General features: G+C 40.4%; 1 protein-coding gene across 3 annotated transcripts in view; it reads right to left on the reverse strand.

Annotated features, from left to right (window-relative positions):
- Cav1 (caveolin 1) overlaps positions 1-10,760 on the reverse strand; it is a 31,952-nt gene extending 21,192 nt beyond the window's left edge. The window contains exons 1-2 of one of the 3 annotated variants that reach the window (XM_020168951.2): positions 10,602-10,760; positions 9,128-9,292 (exon numbers count right to left, since the gene is read on the reverse strand). In XM_020168951.2, the coding sequence (XP_020024540.1) occupies positions 9,128-9,292; positions 10,602-10,631 (195 nt within the window). In that variant the 5' untranslated portion in view covers positions 10,632-10,760. The other 2 variants (XM_074064547.1, XM_074064552.1) reach the window with 2 other exon arrangements.
- Positions 10,761-20,659: the final 9,899 nt, after the last annotated feature.

Here is a 20,659-nt window from a genome sequence, read left to right on the forward strand (position 1 = left end):
AACATATTTTGGTATGTCCATTTGTAGCCATATATTACTGCTAATAATATGTAACAGTGATCTATGATTAATGGGACATTTTAGTTATTCTTCTATGAGATTAATGGTGCTTTGTAAAAGTGCACGGGTAAGTCTGTCTTTGCTTCTGGGATTTGTTTTTGAGAACAAATATGTTATTCTTAGAGAGGAAGTTTCAGAGAAATGACTTGCCAGATTCAATAGGTATTTCTCCCAACAGTATAAAACTAAAGATTTTCTCACTAGCTTCCTGTTTTTACAATGTATGGTGTAGTGGCACGTATGTTTATAGAAATAGAGCAGGCAAGTTGAGAACCTCCAAAGCTGTTTAGTGCCTGTCAGGACCTGTTTCTTGTTCTTTCACACTCACCCCTCCCCACATATTCAAGCAGGATCAGCCCCACCCCAGGTGCTCTGACCAACCGGGAAATCAGGGGTGCTTTAAGGACTCACGTATTTCAACATCAACCAGTATTACAGCTTGAGTGGTTCTGTTTCTAATCACTGAGACATACCTCTAGCTGGTGCCTTATTTCTGATCTTTGGGATTTAATGCTTCCTGCCTCACTGGGAACTAACCTCAACTTTCCTTGAGGTCTGGGGTTTTACCTTGTCTTTTACATTGGTCCTTCTTCCCCACCCATCTACCAGGATCTGAAGTCTGATCCTACACCCACAGTTGCCTGTCACTCCCAACACAGACCATAGCTAAGACCCTGTCATCATATGCTGCCTGCTCAGGGTGAAGGTGCTCCCACCTCTTCCAGCTGTCTTGGACTGTCTTCTTGGACTGTGAGCAGCTACAGAGTTACAGGAATGGGTGTGCAGTGAGTAAGAGCCCAGGCTTTTGAGTTACACTGTCTGGGTTCAGACCCCAACTTTCCCACTTCCTACCTATGTAATTCTGTGCAACTTGCTAAGCCTGAGTCTCCTTATTGGCAAAATGAATGTGATGGTGATAATAATCATAGTACCCCACTCATACGGCCATTGGAGGAATAAGTAAAATAATCCATTTCACTGAGCCAGCCTGCAGGAAGTGCTGAAGGAAGCCTCCCATGTCCTGTCTCACTCCCACCTGTACATGTAGTACCAATGCGCTGAAATTTGCCCTTGGTAGGGCAAATCCCACCAGGTCACTCACTCCCCAGTCCCCAAACCTCTCTCTGGGTCACCACTGCCTACAAAGGTCAAAGAAGACTCTGCTGATCTGGCTCCTGCTTGTGTCCCTGGCTACTACACTGCCCTGCCACTGCTGCCAAGAACGTGGTGGCAGGCACCCTCCCCTCTCTGGTTTCTCCTGCCTCTCCCTCTGCTGGGATCTCTGTCTTTGTGAACTTGTACTTGGCTTTGAAGACTGCTGAGAACTTACTGCTTGGTGCCTAGTTGTGGCCTCTTAGCTATGTGATTATACTCAAAATTATTTACATGCATGTTCCCCACTAAATTCTAAACTCCTTGGAGGTCACTCCTGTGATCTGACCAGGTATTCAGAAATGGCAGCACTGTGCAAAGAAATGGATGTGGGGAATTCTAGAGTTGGGATGTGTGTGGACCGTTCTGGTACAGAATAGGGAGAAAAGTTCTTGTAGGACTTTGCTCATCTTTGCTTCATTTCCTTCCAGTCTCCTACTTTTTCACCATTTGGGCTCAGCATTTTTTAAAATTATTTATTGTAAATGAGAAAATGCAACTGTGTTTTCAATCCTGTTTCCCCCATTTTCTGGAGGTACTGGAGATTGAACTTAGGGTCCAGCACTTGGTAGGCAAGCACTCTACCACTTGAGCTGTGCCTCCAGCCCTGTAACTGTGTTTTATAGCTGCAGCATATATGACCCAGTGCAATCTCTAGACACTATTTTTTAGCATAGAATTTACCATCTATATTGTAATATCCTAACTTGGCTGAAGAAGGATTTATATTTTAAATGCAGCTTTAAAAAATCACTTTTTAATTGCTATGAGATAGACTATTAAGCATATACTGAGACAGAATATTAAGCATATACATACTCCATCAAAATGTATTTAAGCCTCCTCAAAATTAGAAATGCCTGGCTCTTAATTGTCCAAACAGTTAACAATGAATAGTTAAGAGGAAGCTTGGTTGTGTCTTGAGGAATATGTACTTCCCCTGCCATGAGCTAATGACCAACAAGAGACATCTTCTCAAGGTCCCATAAAGAAAACAACATGTATTTTACATCTGAAACATCAGCATGGTTCCTGTGAAAGGCAGGAAATATGTTTTCTGTGCAGGTGTAAATCTGTTCTACCCACTAATTCCCTTGATAGTAACATAATACATGGATCATGCAGATTTCCTTTAAGACAAAATTAAAAACAATTCCCCCACCTTAAACAATAGTTTATGTCATTTTATGTTTCCTGGACCAACTGAAAAATAGTTTAAACTATTTTAAACATTTTAATTTTCAATTGAGTAACCAACAAAATATGTGACAAAAGTATGTCACTATAATTAACCTTATGTTTTGGGAAAAAATTAAGGGCCAAGGGTAGAGTAGAATGGTATTTAAGAGATCCTCTTTTAGGTTATAGTGAAGCTTGATGGTGGTGATGAAGGGTAGGAGGGAGTGACAGTGAAGAACAGGGGGCAGAGAGGCATGACTTGTATGGAATGCAGACATTTTGCACCTTCTGCTAGAAAAGAGCATGAGTAGAGATTTCTAGGGTATCCCAGGTATAGAAATCAGTGACAGATCACTAGCAATCCATTTGTGGTCATATTATTTTTTTCTTTCAAACTGGGACACTTCTGGGTATGAAAGGGTGCATTATTAACAGTTGCTCAAAGCTGACCAGTGTTATCTGGATTGGTAAAACACATGGCCATTCCACTCATAGGTCACCCTGAGGCTCTACTCTTGAAGTTGGCTCTCAGCCCAAATGACCCCAAGGGATGGAGAACCACTGAGCAAAGTTGATTTGGGAGCACTCTGTGCTGTTTCAAAATTCTGACAGGGTGTAAAATGGCCAGGCCCTCAAGTAATCTGGCAAGGAAAACCTCTAGAACTAACTCTACTGTGTGACCCATCTGTTCTCTTAAGGTGGAAGTAACCACGGTGTGTAGCTTTATTAAGCCAGCCTTGGGCACAACTATTTCTAAATCTGACTTCACAGTGTAGTCATTTGAAGAATGATGATTTGAACCTCTGAAAAATACAGATATTCAGGCTCGATAGATATTTTGATTTAATAGATCTGGGTGGGCCCAGGTATCTGTATTTTTAAAAATTCCTCTGGTGATTTTGATGCCTAGCCAAATCTGGGAACCCACTTGGGTTTGTAAAGAGGCAATAGGGTTTTTAAAGGGCTTCTTTTTTTTGCTCTGGTTACTTTTGAGGTGAGGTCTAGCTTTTTGCCTGAGCCAGCCTAGACCTGGACCATGATTCTCATCTTTATATTTCTTGCCATAGCTGGGACGACAGGACCACACCAACACACCTAAGTTTTTCAAAATTTTTGTGGGGGCTGGCATTGAACCCTGATCCTTTCAATCTCAACCTCCCAAGTAGCTAGGAGTACAGGCATGGACCACTGTGCCCAACTTCAATTTTTCAACAGGAAAATTAGATGTTAAAAGTCAATATTGGAAGAGATAATATTAGAGAGGGACTAATTTTTTAATTAATTTTTTTAATTTTTAGAGAACACAATTTTTTTCAGGTGCTGCTCACTACTGCATCTGCTCATACTTTTACTCTCTTAAAAAAAATGTAGCCAGCACTGCTGTTAATTAAAAGAATATCATACCAACATAAAGCTTTTCATAATTCAAGAATATTTGGTGGACCTTGCCTTAAATTTTAACAAATAATGTGCAATTTTATTCAGTTAAGATAAAAGCTGACCTAATTCCTCACCATTTTTTAACAGTCAGAGAAAAGAAAAAAATGACTTTGTTTTAATAAGCATTTAAGATGTGTATCATTTTTGGCTGAACTTGAAAACGTTTCAGATACTTAAGAATGAATAATGTCCCCATTTTAGTATTATTCTCTGCTCAGCAATGTGAGCACACTTTCCCACCAAACATGACCATGATGCTTTTTTGCAAGCTGGGGATGAATTCCATGCATGATTTCATATGTGGCAGAATATTAATCACCATCTTGTGAAGCTATGTCTTAAACAAACAAACAAGCAAAACTGATTATCAGAAGAAGATATTAACATTGGTACTGAGTGCTTTAAGATAAGCTGATCTTTTAAATCTCATGATTTGATTGAATGTACAAAAAATAAGTATAATTTTATAAAAGTGATGCTTCTAGTGATATTAACTACCAATTGCTTTGAAATATTTTCTAGTTAAAAAGGATCATAGAAGCATTAGGCAATTATGTTGAAATCCAAACTGAAGTGATGTTCTACAAGAATGCCTCCTCTCAATTGCTGAAGAAAATTTTGTGTCTGGGTATATTTAAGAATCACTACATTCAAGTTTTAGGAAACCAAGTTACAAACACGTATTTTTCATTCTTCAACAAAGACCTCTTCCCAGATGTTCTGATTTGTCTCAGTGTGAATGTCAGAATCATCTAAACTCATTTCTCCTCCATGACAACAATCCATGACAAATCACATAATCTTGTCTATTCTTCCTTAATAATACATTTCAAAATATCTGTTTTGATAGATGGTTACTTAAAAATGTGCATAACATTTTAAACTTCATTAGCCCTTATTTTCTAACAGGGTCAAAAAAAGAGAAATTGGGGGGCAGGCTGGTAAGCATTATGCTCTGTACAATTCTGTCTTTTTGTGTTTATATGATTCTGTTCCCAGGGCATATACCATCTTTTCCATTTCACATCTGGACCATGTGCAATTACAGATGCTCTACAAATTACCATATGGTTACATCCTGCTCAGCCTACAGTAAGTTGAAAATATCACAAGTCAAAATGTATTTAACGAATTAAACCCATCCAACCCACTGACTACCATAGCTCAGCCACCCTGTATGCTGTAGAGTCTCTGTCATTTCCCCTCATGACTGGGTGGCTAACCGGGAGCTGCAACTTGCCACCACTGCCCAATAAGAGCATTGTGCTGTATGTTGCTAACTTGGGAAAAGGTCAAAACTCACAGTACGGTTGCACCTGAATCGGAATTGCTTTGACAACTTTATAAAGCTACATAATCAAGTTGAGCTATTGTGAATTGGGGATCACCTTACATCTTAATTCTCTTCTGCTCACCCAGATTGGCTACCTTTCATCACACCCTGTGCTTTCACTTGAGTCATCTTCCAAAAAGCCTACCTTCCTCATTCCAAGCCCATGCTTGACATCATCCCTAGCTTCCCATTGCTGACATGAAAAAGTCCAAATTTATCATGAGTACCAGAGTAAGAACTCTTCTATTTTGGCCATGATCATTCCTTTCATTATCACCTACCACTCTGCGCATGAATCCCCAAATCCAATCAAAGTAGGCTACTAAAACTTCCCTGTGTGAGATATCGCATCTCCATTTAGAATGTCCTCCTGCGCTTTTCTCAGCTATTTGTCCTCCATCTGTCCTCCATGGCCTGACTCAGATTGCTGGTCTTTCTTGCCCTTCTCCACTAACGTATCATCAATGCATCTTCCTTTTGTGTATCTCTTGCCCTGTCCACAGTAGGATCTCCTTAACAGTTAATATTAACACCATTCACTGTTTGAAAACCTTTTTATCATGCAATATTCAATGCAATATTTTGAGTATTATAGCTTATATTTGGTCTATTTACAAAATGACAATGAGAAGACTTACAATAGAGACCTCATAAAACACTGTGCCAGTTAAAAAAGGAGGTGAGAATCCAAAACCATATGTGGGGGAGTGTAAATAACATGGGATAATAAAATTTAAAATCTAGTTGCATGTTTCCTGGGAGTCAAGTCAAAAACTAAAGGACCCATTAGTTATGTGGAAGTAGCTTAACCATTGTAGTTGTGTGTGTTTTCAAGATTTTTTATCTATATGCCTCTTGTCTCGCTGTTACCTTTGCAATTGCTAGGATTTATTTTAGGAATTGCTTAGCAAAGCCTCTAGCCCGGCATATGATAGCAGCTTAATAAATTGATGGAAGATGAATGACATACCAGAATCATAAATTTGAAACCATTTTCTTTATGTAGAAAATTCAATGAGTACATAAATTTATGAATGAAAATGTGAACAAAATAAGAAAACTAAGAAATAGCAGATTGAGAATGAAGGCTCTGAGGATGTAACCACTTCAAGTGGAGGTAATTTAAGGAAGCACACGCAGTCACAATTGTAAATGTTTATAAGCTGTGTCATAATGTAGAGAAGTAAACTTTTATAAGAAATTAATTTTGTTGGAAAAAAATTGTACATTTGATTTAAATCATTATCAGTAAAATAGTTTATAGTGCTCTACCTTCTTGAAGTATAAATTCATAGCTTACATGGCTACAGAGATTGGGTGTTTTTTTTTTTTCTCCCTAAATAGCTGCTTTATGGGACTGAGAGGGTATGTACAGAATCTTATGTTGTTCTTTATGCTTGACACCAGAGTTTCATTTCTTTGTCTATCTTTATTTAAAAAAACAAAACAAAAACAATAAAGTTGGTACAGAGATGTGTTTAAAAGGCAAGGAACACTCTAGTCAGGCACTGTCCAACAGATTTCTGGGATAATGGAAATGTTCCACGTCTGTGCTGTCCACTGGCACAGAAATGTTCTCCCCCAGTGCCCCTAGCCTCACTTGCTGAGCACTCGAAATGCAGTTAGTATGATCAATGGGCTGAATTTTAAATTTTACTTAATGTTAACTGCATTGGCTACAAGTGACTCATGGCTTCAGTGTTGGACAAGACTGCCTGCTTCTAAAACAGACCTTTTCTTACTTGGTTGGGATCTTAATAGTGGACTCATTCAATACTCTAATATTGTGTGAGGTCATAAACTGCAGTGCATTCACAGTAAAGCTACGGGTGCCTTTATTGTTTTAAAAAGTCTATGTTGGGGGAAGTAAAATTTAGGGAGAACTTTTTTTTAAATTGTTGTCCAGGGTGGAGATACATCGTAGCATTTACAAAAGTCCTTACAATGTGAATTCACCACCTCCTCATGGTAACAGGGAGAGGATCATCTCTGTTCCTATCATTACATTTGTGCTTGGACTCAAAGACAAAACTTTATAAGCAGAAGTCTCTATAAGGTGTGTGTGGAGGAGGTAGGGAGAGCTAGCACTGTTTGGGCGGAATTTGCATTTGTACCCTAAGTCTCTTTCTGCAGAGCATTTTCTGAAGGCCTCCTAGGTGGGGCCTCTGAGTAAGGGGTCCCGCCAAATTCTTCTCAAGGTGTCTTTTCCTTCTCTGTCTGACTTTCTTGTTTTGCTCATAGTTCTATGAGCAAGTGGGTGGAGTTTAGCTTCCTTAAACCAGCAGGGGCTTGCTCTAGCTCTTTCTTTTAATTTCTTTAATTTGAGGATCCCCACACTTGGTCTTTGAAATGCTATTTTGTAAACTGCTATTTCCTTCTTAGTTCCTTATGCTCTTTTTCCATCTGTGTTGGAGACTTTTCCCAGTGGGGACTTTCTTTCTCTACTTAGTCATGCTGTGTGTGGAGATCCACATCCACATCACTGGCCTTTCTGACTCATCCTGGGAAGTTCTTTTGCTCCAGGGAATCCTGCTCCCAGTGCAGTGGAACAACAAGGAGCCTCTAGTGAAGTGAGGCCATTCTGAAATCTGCCTCTTTTCCTGGCAATTTTCCTTCTAGTCCAAAGCTACACAAGAAGGAAAAAAAAAAAGCAAAAGCAAAATGCCCTTTCCCTCTTTAATACAGTGTTTCTAATAAATAGTGTCTTGTTTTGTTTTTAAAAAGCAATTCTAACTTCCAGTTTATAAGGTACTTTTGTTTTTGCTGTTGCTTTTAAATATCCAATAATCTGGCTAGTAGAAAAACTTGCAAATGCTCCAATTTTCCTTTTTCCACCACCAGCAAGCCAAGGGAGTCAATTCTGACAGCTACACTTTCCTTCCAGTTAGAGCTTAAACTGTTCTTTCTTTTGAAATATTCATAAATGTGAACAGCTCCTGATCTACAACTCCTCCCATCCGCAGATAGGAAGCAGGTGGATGGGGATTGCTCATCCACCTCATTGGCTGCTCTAGGCTGGTGCAGAACTACCCTCTTCACATTGTCACCATGGAGGCCAGGCTTTTCCTTGGTCCTCCCAGGCTGTCCAAGAAACCCTCTGCCAAGGATGGCTCAAGTCCACAATTTCCCAATCCAGATGGCTTCAAGCAATAAATTCCTCCAACTAGATTCGCTAAAAGGGTCAAAGTTGAATAACATCATGATAATAAAAAACTGACCACTGTCAGATCTAAGTTTGGCCAATAACCCAGGTAATTCTTTTTAATCCACCAAGCACATCCTGAAGATATGAAAAAGGAACTCCATCCTGTATGTCCCGTTAGTTCAGGGCAGGTTAACCTAAATAGCCACTACTGATGCAATTTTCCACACCTAACAAGAGTTATCTAGAGGAAAAATCAAAGAGGACACATTACTTTTGGTTTCATAAATGGCCTTAGCTCTGCAAAAGTATCATGTTTTTCTAGTTAAGATACATTTCATATATACAGTATGTATAATCTTTATCATTAAACATTTCCATACATCTTACTGTTTTAAACAGAATCACTTTGAATCATTTCAGCTAGAGGGACATGCCCATTCTATATTCTGACTCACACAGTTGGTAAGACTTTACACAATTAGTTTATGGCCTTAATTCCATGTGCAAAGCGGATCCATTGTGAAACTTTCAACCTGGGAACGGACCACAACCACATCCCCTTCCCAAGGAATATGTGGGCCCATCTATGGCTGAGGTCAGGTGGGTCAATTGTGAGTAGAAAACATGTAAACGCCTACTTTTGCTAAATTCCAGCTGAACTAACCATCGGGAGTGGGGAGGGAGACAGAGCAGGAGCCCTCACGCACCAAACTTAGAAAACCGCGTGTGTGTGGCGAAACTACTCCAGGATGCACAAGTGTCTGCCAGAGAGGGGCTGTGGAGCCCTGGCAGCGGCTGCGCCGGCTGCCTCAGCTTACCTTGACCACGTCGTCATTGAGATGCTTGGGGTCGCGGTTGACTAGGTCGATCTCCTTGGTGTGCGCGTCGTACACTTGCTTCTCGTTCCCCTCGTCTGCCATGGTCTTGTTGTTGGGTTTGTAGATGTTGCCCTGTTCCCGGATGGGAAGAGTGTAGAGATGTCCCTGCGGAGCGCAGACGGCCAGGAGGGGGAGGGTGGCAACCGTGGTGGGGAAGAAAAATTCAAAAGGAAAAGCAAGCGTCAGAAGTCAGCCGGGCGGGCGGGGGACACCTCGAGCTCGAAATCGAACTAACCGCTTCAATAGCAATGGCTTCGCTCACAGAAAACTCCTGAGCGCAGCCAGCTTTTTAAGAGGATCCAGGCGAGGACACCACACCCCTCGGTACCAGGCCGGGAGCGCCTGCCTCCCCCGCCCGCCGCCAGGGGTCAGGGCGAAGCCCGCCGCTCTCCCGCCCGCAGCCCCTGCCCGCGGGACCCCGGATCCGGGGAAGGGGACCCACCTCTGCCTTCTCTACAGCCCTCCTCTCTGCCGCTCCACCCTCGTTCCTAGGACTTCACCTGCTCCATTTTCCCGTTCTGGTCCCCATTATCCAGTCCCGGTGGTCCTTCCCCTTTATCTTCAAGATCCAGCTAGAACTGGATGTGTCCCCATTTTCGTCGCTCCTAGGCACGCACCCCTCGCACCTGCTCGCACCCTCCCACCGCTTTTTTGTCCCTTTGTGGGTCCCCCCACTGCCTTGGTGGTTATGATCCCGCGTACTCCTCTCTGGGTACAGCTATGTGTCAGACCCCCTAAACGACCTAGAACTGTATCTTATTTGCAGTACTCCCCCGACCCACCCTCAGGTCACTCCCAAGCTGCTGGCCCCTGGCTGTACGGCGGCTGTGTTTTGGGAACGAGGTCTCCTTGCTGCGCAGAGAGGTGTTGCTAGTGGTGGTGCTAGCTGGGGAAAAGGAGGTCCCCAGACTCCGTCCCCGACACACACACCTCGGAACACCTCGGCCCTCCACCGAGAGGCCGGAAGAGTTCTTGAGATGGCCTGAGAATTTAGCAAAGTGCAAACACGCGCGCCGCCTCGCCAGTCCAGGCACCCGGTAGCGACAGGCGGAGACAGATCTCAGGACTGCGGACAAATGCCCCCCCCCACCCACAGGGGTTAGACAACGGGGATCCCCGATAAGACAGCACCCTGGACCCATCCGGAAAACATGTCTTAAGTCCGGCAGACCCTACCCCAGGGCCCGGACCCCCATTTTCCTTGGTCCCCTAGCTCAGGGGCTCTTTTGATCCTCTCCCCAATAGGAAAACATAAAACATTCCTGAGTTCTCTTCACCTCCCCGCCCAGGCCCATTCCTCGGCGGTGCCAACGCGAGAGAAAAGCAGAGGAAACAGTCGGAATATTTGAAGTGGGAGATAGCAGAAGCAGGCACTCCACGCGCGCCCGAGCCGGCGCGCTCCCACAAAGCCTACCTCTGAGTCTACGTATTTGCCCCCAGACATGCTGGCGCGTGGCGGGATGCAGGCTCTGAGGAGGTTTCCCTGGGTTGTGATTTAAGGGAACTGAGGAAGGAAGATCTTGTATTGTATGGGGGGGAAAAAAAAGCGCTGGAGGGGGGCGGTGGCTGTGAGGGAGCCTCCTGGCCGCCGGCCAGGGGTTTGTTCTGCGCGCAGTTGGCGGGGACGTGCGCTGCGCCGGGTCTAGGCACATCCCCAAGGTTCTGGCAGCAGAGGGCGGGGAGCGCCCGCAGGGAGCACAGAGTGAGAAAGCCTTCATCAGTGTTAGGCTGTTTGGGCAGATATTTTAGACCTGGGGCAACATTTTCCCAGCTATGAACCACTGAGAGGCGTCCTGGGGAGAGCGAATGTTTTCGCGGTGCATCATCTCAGCAGGGGTGGAGGGAGCCGACCAGACTGCAAAGATGCCCAGTATGGGCATCCGGAGCAGCAGGAAGAATTCTGCCCGGTCCTAAGCTCTTTCCCCTCTCGCCCATGTTTCATTGCTGCCTAAGATACATCTGAGAGAGGGATGAAAAATAGCTAGGGACTTTTAGGTGCATTTCACATCTAAACACAATTCAACGAAGGAATCCGTGTGGGTGCCTTGTGTGGCATGCTTTGGACAGTGGTTTACATCCTGTCGATGTGGATGGAAACTTGGAGACATGCAGAATTTAACGTTTTCACCCTCTCCGAAGTGCCCCCAGGACGCTTTGAAATAAGAATTTAAAATGTTTAACTTTATTCCAGTTTTATTTACTACAATTGATTTTTTTCTGGAACAAAAGTAATTTATGCCAAGGAGTTATGCTCTAAGTATAAAACACATCGAACATTTGCAGTTGTAAAAAAATTTAATTAGAGCTGCAAGTTTATTACTAGAAAGGATTTTTTGATTTTTTTACAAAAAAGTGGCAGCAACTAAAATTTCTGTTTCTCAATATGGGGCCTTTCTCTTTATCTTATTACAAAGCAGCACAATAAAAATTAAACTGTAATCAGTTTTCCTTTTTATGCTACAAGCAGTCAGGAAATTCACTATTCAAAAAACCAGGAAGGATGTTTTACCTAAGCATCCATATGCAATCACTTGAAATAAAAAAATCTAAGGGGCACAGGTTAAATTTAAAATGCCAGCTGAACAGAAAGGGGAAGATAGTATGAGACAGGGAAAGTGGAACCCAAAATAGTTGGGGAGAAGACTTGAAAACATCATGGCAACATTATTACTGATTAGCCTGCAATAATTATATATATTAATGGGGGAACAGTGTGATATTTCAACAGATGCATACAGTGTGTATTGATCAAATCATAGTGATATTAGTGGGAAATTATGAAAAAAACCAAAACAAAACAGGATCAGTTCCAACTAGGAACAGTGGAGAAAATGTCACAGTGTCACAAATGTTGGAGGCTATTCCTCATTAGCAGACTAAATACTTTCCAAACATTGAGTTTTCCTAATTTTATTTCTGCCAAATTACCTTTGTAAAATATTTGCACAAATTGTGTGCTAACAAACATGACAGGCTACAAAAGAATGTCATCTGGGGTTCTTCTCTATGGAAAAAAGTGGAAACCATTTCCCATCTATTGTTAGTTTTCAGCTGTGATGAGTAATTTTGACTGAAAAATCAACAGGACCAGGAGAGAGGTTGTTTTGCACTGCAGCCAGGAAAGGACGTTGTGGGGAGGCCTTCCAGTGAATGCTTAACTAGTACTCAGCAGAGGAAAGCAAGCTGGCTGGGGAAGTCCACATCCAAGTCAAATCAACAGCAGCACCCTGAATCGTAATGATCAGTGAAGCGTTGTCAATGCCAAAATGAATTCCTAATGAGTGGAAAAACCACAAACTGTTCGAATAACCTGCCTCAACAAGAAACCAGCAGGAAAGAGAAACATTTAGTTTAGGTTTATAATAACTGACTTGGATAAGTAGCTCCAACTGGGTGAGAAATAAAGATGAAGACTTTTGTTAGCATAAATACAAAATTTGAAATGAATGGATGATGTAAACAGGTTTGTAAAAAAATTTGATACTCACAGAGATAATCTTAGGCTTGAAAGCAAGTTAATAAAGTTCTCCAAATCATTTACTAAAAAAGGGGTGAGTGGTAACTCAATCACCTCTAATATTTTTTAGAAGCAGCATTAAAGGTCAGCTTGTGGATTTATGTGTAACTAGAAATATAGAACAAAATTGGGCACAGATCATCTAAGCCAACCATCTTAGAAATGAAGAAACTGAAATTTACATATGTTAAGTTTATTTGTTCATCAGAAGTTTTGGGTAATGAAGCATTTAAAAGTTGATAAATAGAAGTAACAACTGTTAATTTCTGGGACAAGAGACTTGTAAGTAGTTAGTCTTGTCTTAGTTTCATTTTGTGTTCTGTCATTCCCTTCTCTGTGTTCCTTCCCCCAGGCACTGCTTTTTTCCCCTGGCATCCCTGCCATCCTGGGTCCTTTTCATATTCCCAGCTCACTTCATGGTAGTCCCAAACTAGGATTAGAAACCTAAGGACTGACCACTTACAGAAGTATCTTAAGAAGTGATCTTAAGAAGCAGGCATCTTTCTAATATTTCCCAACACTCATAAGCCTGAAATTCCCCAAATGTGACTGACAGTGAGTTTAGAAAAGGGATGCTAGTGAAGGTTATATTAGGCTTTATAAACAGGCATGATAGTGTTTTTATTTTTTTGTTTGTTTTCAATAACCAGCATGGCAGTCCTCTCACCAGTCATCATTCGACTTCATTTGCAGCACTGAGTCCTGTCCTAAAGTACTGCTAGCTGACTAGCTGCTGGACCAGCAGGAGGTTGGGGGCCCTCAGGAGAAGGGCAAGAGGGGGTAGGAGGCACCTACATCAGAGAATTGATTATTTACATACAAGTGTCAGTAATTTTACAATCTCTTCATTCTGTTGAATATTCACTCATTTATCTCCAGCACCACTGCATACACCTTTCCCTCTTTACATCATCCATCAAATTCCATGGAGGCCTTCTTACCGTAGCCCAGGCTTCTTCTTCATACTTCTTCATAAGTGGTGACTTTCTGAATGAACACTTGTCACCATGTCACCTGATTCCTTCTTCTCCCTGTCTGACATGAAGGTCCAATTGGAAGCTATTTGGTTTGGTCTTCCCACGTTCAGCATTAAATTTTTTTTCTGTTTGTTCACTTTTAAAAAAAAACAAGCTAAAGCTATTTCTATATTTTAAAGATCTTTCTGATCAAGATGCCCAGAGCATTCTTTTCATTCTCTTTCTTTAACTTAACATCCATTTCCTTATTTATAAAGTGGAAAGCAGAATTGCTATTTACGAATGAAGGCTGCCATACGCACAGAATAAGGTGAGGCCTTTAAAGCACTGAGGAGACTGAAAAATGATGATAGGTGCCAGGGTTTGGGGCATGCTTTAGTTTACAAATTAGCACCAGGGTAAACATATTTTATTTCTCAGTATTTTTATCGCAAAGTAGTTCAACTATCCAAAATATAACAAATAATATCAAGCTTGATGATATATAGTCATTTTCTCTCATTTCTTTTATGATTTAGAGGTTTTGTGTTCTTTAATTTATTTAATTATTTATTGGTGGTACTGGAAATTGAACTCAGGGCTCACGCTTGCTAAGCAAGTGCTCTACCACTTGAACCATGGCCCCAGTCCTTTTGCTTTTAGTATGTTTTTGAGATAGGGTCTTGCCCTTTTGCCTGAGTGAGCCTTGGACTGTGGGCCTTCTGCCTCCACTTCTGAATAGCTGGGACTCCAACGGATGTGTACCACCACACTGTCATGCTTTCGAGATGGGACCTGACTAACTTTTGCCCAGGATGGCTTCAATCCTTGATTCTCCTGTCTCTACCTCCTTAGTGTTTTTAAGTGGTAAAAGTGGTAGATATTATCAAAGTCTCTTGTGAACTATAACTCTCCTTTTTAACAACTGAATTTCTTTTATGAACCCCTATTCCTTCAGGTGGCAGAAGCTTTATCTCAGTGAATTCCTAGTTTCTTCCATATTCTCAGGCTTCTATCTAATTCTGGGAGCTTACAAATTGCCAAGGAATCTCAAAGTGGGCCTGTGGAGGAGAATTTCTTCCTTCTTGTGGCATCTTGGTATCGGCTCATTACCCTGTCTGTTGTCAGGCATCAATCTAGCAGGAGACTGCTGCACCGTCCTTCATGGTCCTTCTATGTGTACCTTAGGGCCTCTATAGTTCAGATCTTCAGTGTTCTCCAAAGGCCCATGTGTTAAAGGCTTAGTTCCCAGAGTGCTATTGGGAGATAGTGGAAATCTTATGAGGTGGGGCCTACTAGAGCGTCTTTAGGTCATTGGTGGCAAGTCCTCAAAGGGGTTGGTGGGACTGAAGTCTGCTCTTCTTCCTCTCTTTTGCTGTTGGGCCATGAGGTGAGCAATTTTGCTTTCCTAAGTACTCCCACCATGATGTGCTGTCTTCTTACAGGCCCAAATCAATGAGACCAACCAATCTTGAATAGAACCTTTGAAATCACGAGTCAAAAAAATACATTTTATCAATATAAGTTGATTGTCTCAGGTATTTGTTACAGTGATGAAAAGCTGACCAGCACAGGACCAGTGACCTTTCTTGGTGCTCCTATCCCTTTCTTGGGTCTGTGGAAATCTGATAAATCTGGGAGGCAGACCTGATGTAGCATTATACAGCTCTGGTGGTGAGTGTGATGTAGAGAGCAGAGTCTTTCCCTAAGACCTCCACAGTACAGAGAAACTTCATGGCATTACTATCTGCATGAGTCCCATCCAGAAGTAGGAGGCTCTAGTGCTTTTGCCTCTGAGCTGCCTAAATTATCTGGGCCCATGGTTAGCTTATAAACCCACAACTCTCAAATATTACTTTGCTTCTTTTCCTAATTTTGTTTCCTTTCAGCATGCAAATTTGCTTTTGTGTCATCCAACTATATTATACCTTGAATGCCCCAGAACCAACTTTTGTAATGAAGAGCCTTATCTCTGCTTTTCTGCTATAACAGTCCTGCCCTTATGCAGGAGAAAGCTCCAAGGGCAACCAGAAAAGAGCATCAGTAACATCCTTTCTTAGTTTTCTTCAGTGAAAATCCTGCCAGGATTTTGCAAGTAACTTCTCTAAGATCTATCTAATATTTCTGAATAGTAACAACCCTCAAGTTCAAATTCCAAGCATATAATTTTAGACCTCTGTCAATATTTACATTTCATTGATAATCTTACACTAAAACTTTTTATCCTTCTAATTAACTCAAAATACTAATAGTGGAATAATATGTTCTCCTTTTAGCTTATTCTACATGGTTTATAATCTTCTTATCAAATCTTTTATTACTCAGTTCTAAATCAATTCAACTGGTTATTTACTAGAACCAAAATAAAGTTAACTCTTGGGAAATTATTTGAGTATCAAATCCTTTAGCCAGCTGTGGTGGTACGTGCCTGTAATCCCAACACCCAGGAGGCTGAGGCAAGAGGATTGAGAGGTCTCCAAGGCCAGCCTAGGCTATGTAATGAAACCCTGTCTCAAAAAAGAAAAAAAATTAATTCTTTTTTGTGCCCCATCAAAAATTGTTGGAAGTATAGTCACATGGTGATTTCTAAGCTAGCAGTCCAGAGTGGCTTTGTGGTTCTAAGTGATGTCACAATAGCTAATTGAAAGTGAAAGGTGAAGCAAGCCAACATGGTGTGCTGTCATCATGTATTTGACACATATTTAAAAACCGAATTTTAGGACTCATCAAGTAATTATTTTTATAGTAATGCTGCATAAGTAATCTACTATGAAGCTCAGTGGCTCTAAGCACAACAATTTGTTTTGTCTAATCTGTGAGCTGGGTTGACTGGTGGGGGTAGTGTTCATGTCATGCTCCAATACACAGTTGAGGCACAAAAGGACAAGAAAAATATGCAAGACTTCTAGAAGCCTAGAACTGGAATGGCACACTGTCACTTCTGTTCTGCTCCTTTGTGAAGACAAGTGACATGGCCTACCCCTAAGTCAGGGGTTGGAAAAGTGAGCTCCACCAATGATGAGGCAAATGTATGAAGGGAGGTACTAAGAACTCAAATCTGTACCAAATGTGTGATTATTAGACACTGGTTTTTTTTTTTTTGGCTTATTAGCCATCATCTTCCCTCAGAAATCTTAGCTGGTGAAACTTGAAGGAATGATTAATTCCAGTTAACTCAGAGATAACAGTTACCCTTTTCAGTGCCAACTTGTATATTTCAATATTTTCTGACAGAAGTCATTTTCTCAAAGATTCCCAGAGCTGGCAAAGCATAGGTGCAAGCCCAGCACAAAACTCAGGAGCTCTACTCAAAGTGCTGTGGTCCTCTTCCTATCTTGTCACTTTTCACCTGAAACTGTAGGGATCCTGCCTGAAACCAGGATTCAGGAAAAAACTTGCAGTGGCAGAAACTTCCTAATCTAGTCCTATTGGTATTTGTGCTATGAAATTTCATCATTAAATTGCTCTGGATTTAGACTAAATCCAGTCATGAAACATGACTATCTTTGAAACTGTAACAAAATTTGTTCTCTCTAAAAGTAGAAATCTCAAGATATATAGCCTTGTTTTTTTTCTTTTATCTACAAAATTTTAGTTTTTGAAATAATGTTTTGTTTCACAAATTCTATTCAAAATGAAATCATAAAGTCAATCTGATTTATTAACATAAAAATATGTCCAAATATTGGGAAAAGTCTAAATAATAAGCAAACCAAATTTCATTGAATTATTTTATTTGTGTTTGAAATTCATGCAAAATTCCATATGCAATTTATTTTCCATCATGATGACATAAGAAATCAATCCAGCTGTCATGAAATTGGGAGATCTATTTGCTTCAATATTTTAATAACTGGGTTAATACTGCGATACCAAAATAATTGTCCCACCACTCTTTATGATGGGAAGTCTGAGTCCAACTTACAGTCCAACTTATATTGTCCTTATAATCAAAGGACAATATATTCAGAAAGCATAAAATGGGAGGTAAATACATATTTTGCTTACTCTCATCTGAGCAGATTTATATCAATAAAGAAAAGCAAAAAATTACAGTTCTATTTAACCTAAGATTGAAAATACTTGAGCATAGCAATTTTTAGAAACATTGTGGTCAAGTGGTGAAGCAAATTATTACATCTAGTTGAGAGAGGTAGAATATTCAGATGTGTAACAATGATTCCATTTCCTCCTGAAAAGCAAACCAAATTATGACACCCTTTGGACATATGGCCACCCCAGAAACGCTATCCAAAATATGACTAACTCTCAAACCTAATATGACAAAGCATAATGTAATATATGATTAATGTAATACCACATATCTAAGATATATACCATTTTATGTATACTAGCAGAGCTTTTAAATACCATATTTAAAAACTACTCACTTCAATAAAGAACTAAGTAAAAAAACAAATAAAGCAAAAAATAGAGGGGGGGAGGGCTGGTGGAGTAGTAGCAAGTGTGAGGTCCTGAGTTCAAGCCCCAGTGCTGCCAAAAAATAAAAAATAAAAATAAAAAAGTAACAAGAATTAAGTCAAAATTTTCATTTTGGCTATTGTGAAATAATAAAGAATAAAAATGACATTAGCTCCTGAACACTACCAGAAAATTATAAGGAAGTATTAGACTCCCATACTTTCTGCAGCTAATGTAAATAATTTGGGAGGAGCCCTCCTCCAAAACCTTTTGTTTTGTAACCCATCTGGCTTTAAGTCAGAGCTCTATTATTTAATGAAGGAAAATCTCTTTCCTTTTGGTCCTTTCCCTAGTATATAAACTATTTACCAGAAGTTGCTTTTACCAGGGTAAAATTTACATCTAATCCACTTACTTTGGAGTAATGATGCTTAGTCATGAAGTATTTCACTCTTTTAGAAGTATATATACGTGTGTGTGTGTGTGTGTGTGTGTGTGTGTGTGGTGTGCACGCATAATTGCATATTGTCCATTAAGTGTTCTGGTTTTCATAGAATACTTGCTTGTTATCATGCTTTTTTTTTTCCGATTCAGCTTTTATAGATACTGAAAGATGGGGTTTAATTCTTTACTGCTGTTTTGCCTTCCATCAACTTTGCTTACTTCAGAAGGAATGTGAATGTTTTAAAGGAGGTTAAGGGATTATAGTTTCAGACAGCCTTTAGTTCCTTTTACAGGGCTAAATGAAGGAGTTGTCTATCAGTATCTTCTCTTCTTTGTCTGCAGCTATTTCATCCATCTTTCTCCATATCTGATTCAAACATACCTTCTAGAGTCCCACTACTCAAAGGGTGATCCAGAGATGTTCAGCCCAGGCATCACCTGGAAGCTTGTTACAAATGCAGAATCTCAGGATCAATTACAGATTTACTGAATCCAAACTTACATTTTGACAAGATCCCTAGGTTAACTTTGAAAGGGAGTGATTTAGGGTAAACTTGAAAACTTTAAATTTGAATGTATTTAAAAAGACAGAAGAGATGTTATTCTGGCAAATACCACTCTCCCATATAAGCATGAAGGAAAAAACAAAACAAAACAAAACTCCACAAAGCACACATAAAAGAGCAAAGAGCCCTTATTACATTATTGGAAGAACAGTAAAACTGTGGCCTGGATGACCTAGAGGGAATCCCAACTCAACAAGAGGAAATAATATACTATTAAAGAAATGTTTGTAAGCAAATGGAAGGAAGCTTCAGTTAAGGGGGAGCCCTACAGGTTAAGTTGGCCAAGTTGCTTACAGGGAACTGGCAGTTCTTTCCATTTCTGTACACTGAAGGCTTTTTGGAATGTGGAATCAAGACTTACAGACTGGACAGCAGCCAAGATGATTTGTTTCCCCTGAGGAAAGGGTCTGAGCTATTAAATGTTCCTGTTAACCGCAACTAAGATGTATCCCTGAGTGGTAAGCATTGGGGCAGCACCTGTATGCTTATCAGATCCAGCAGTGTCTCAGGGCTGCACACAGGCTATGGGTGTGCTTATTGTAATAAAATAACCCATTTAGGCTTTATCTCCCTCAGGGAAAAATAGTTTTTATGAAAATCATTCACTCCCCAGTATTTTCATGTTTCATGCAACACTTCTTTAATCACCTGTACAACAAATAATACCCAAACCTTTTGTGCTTATTTAGGGGCTTAGTTTTCAAATTTTTAATCATCATAGGATCTTCCTCTTGTCTTAGCAGCATGTATATAAAATGATTCAGTTGATTGTTCACTTTTTTCTTGTACATAATAATATGATTTTCTGTTGTTTCAATTCTAGTGTTTTGATCATGCCCTCTCCCACCCCTTCCTTTCCACCTTGGCATGACCCCTGCACACACGGCACATGATATTGATTGGATAGGCTACATATTCTCTGGAGATCCTCGCATCTAACCCTAGATAATATGTGCTCTTCCTGTGACTGTTTCAACAAGCCTGGGTCTAACTTGGAGAAAATATGTTGACTTCATCCTACGCTTCTTTTTGTGATTCCAGTGTTTTGATTTCCCAGGAGCTTGATATTGACATACCTTCTTGGATATCAATTGTATTCTATCATCACATTGTGACAAAATATGTACATTAAAACTATTTACTATTTTAGACATATTTGTTAGCAATTTCTTTATTTTGGTGTATTATAGCTTGCAAATTTGAGTCAAAAGAGCACTACATTTTGTTAGATCATTTAAGACAAAGTTCTGTAGAAATCAAGATTAGTGTGTGTTCCAGTTAGTTTTTCTTTGTCTTGTAGCAAAACATTGTAAACCTTGACCTATCAAAGCCATCTAAAATATTTAACTAACTGGACTGGATGAGAAGGGGGAGGAAGAAAAGGAGAAAAGGAAGAGTAGATAGATTCATGCTAGTCATTGCCAATATTTGTCAATATAACCTCTTTGCCCTACAATAAGGAGCATGGAGTAATCATTATTGCAAAGCACAGCATTACTACATTATATGTGATTTGAAAAACTGAGTAAAAGATGAGTATGGGAACCACAATATCCATGATCACTAT

The sequence above is a fragment of the Castor canadensis genome, chromosome 2, assembly GCF_047511655.1.
Source record: "Castor canadensis chromosome 2, mCasCan1.hap1v2, whole genome shotgun sequence".
Lineage (NCBI taxonomy): Eukaryota > Metazoa > Chordata > Mammalia > Rodentia > Castoridae > Castor > Castor canadensis.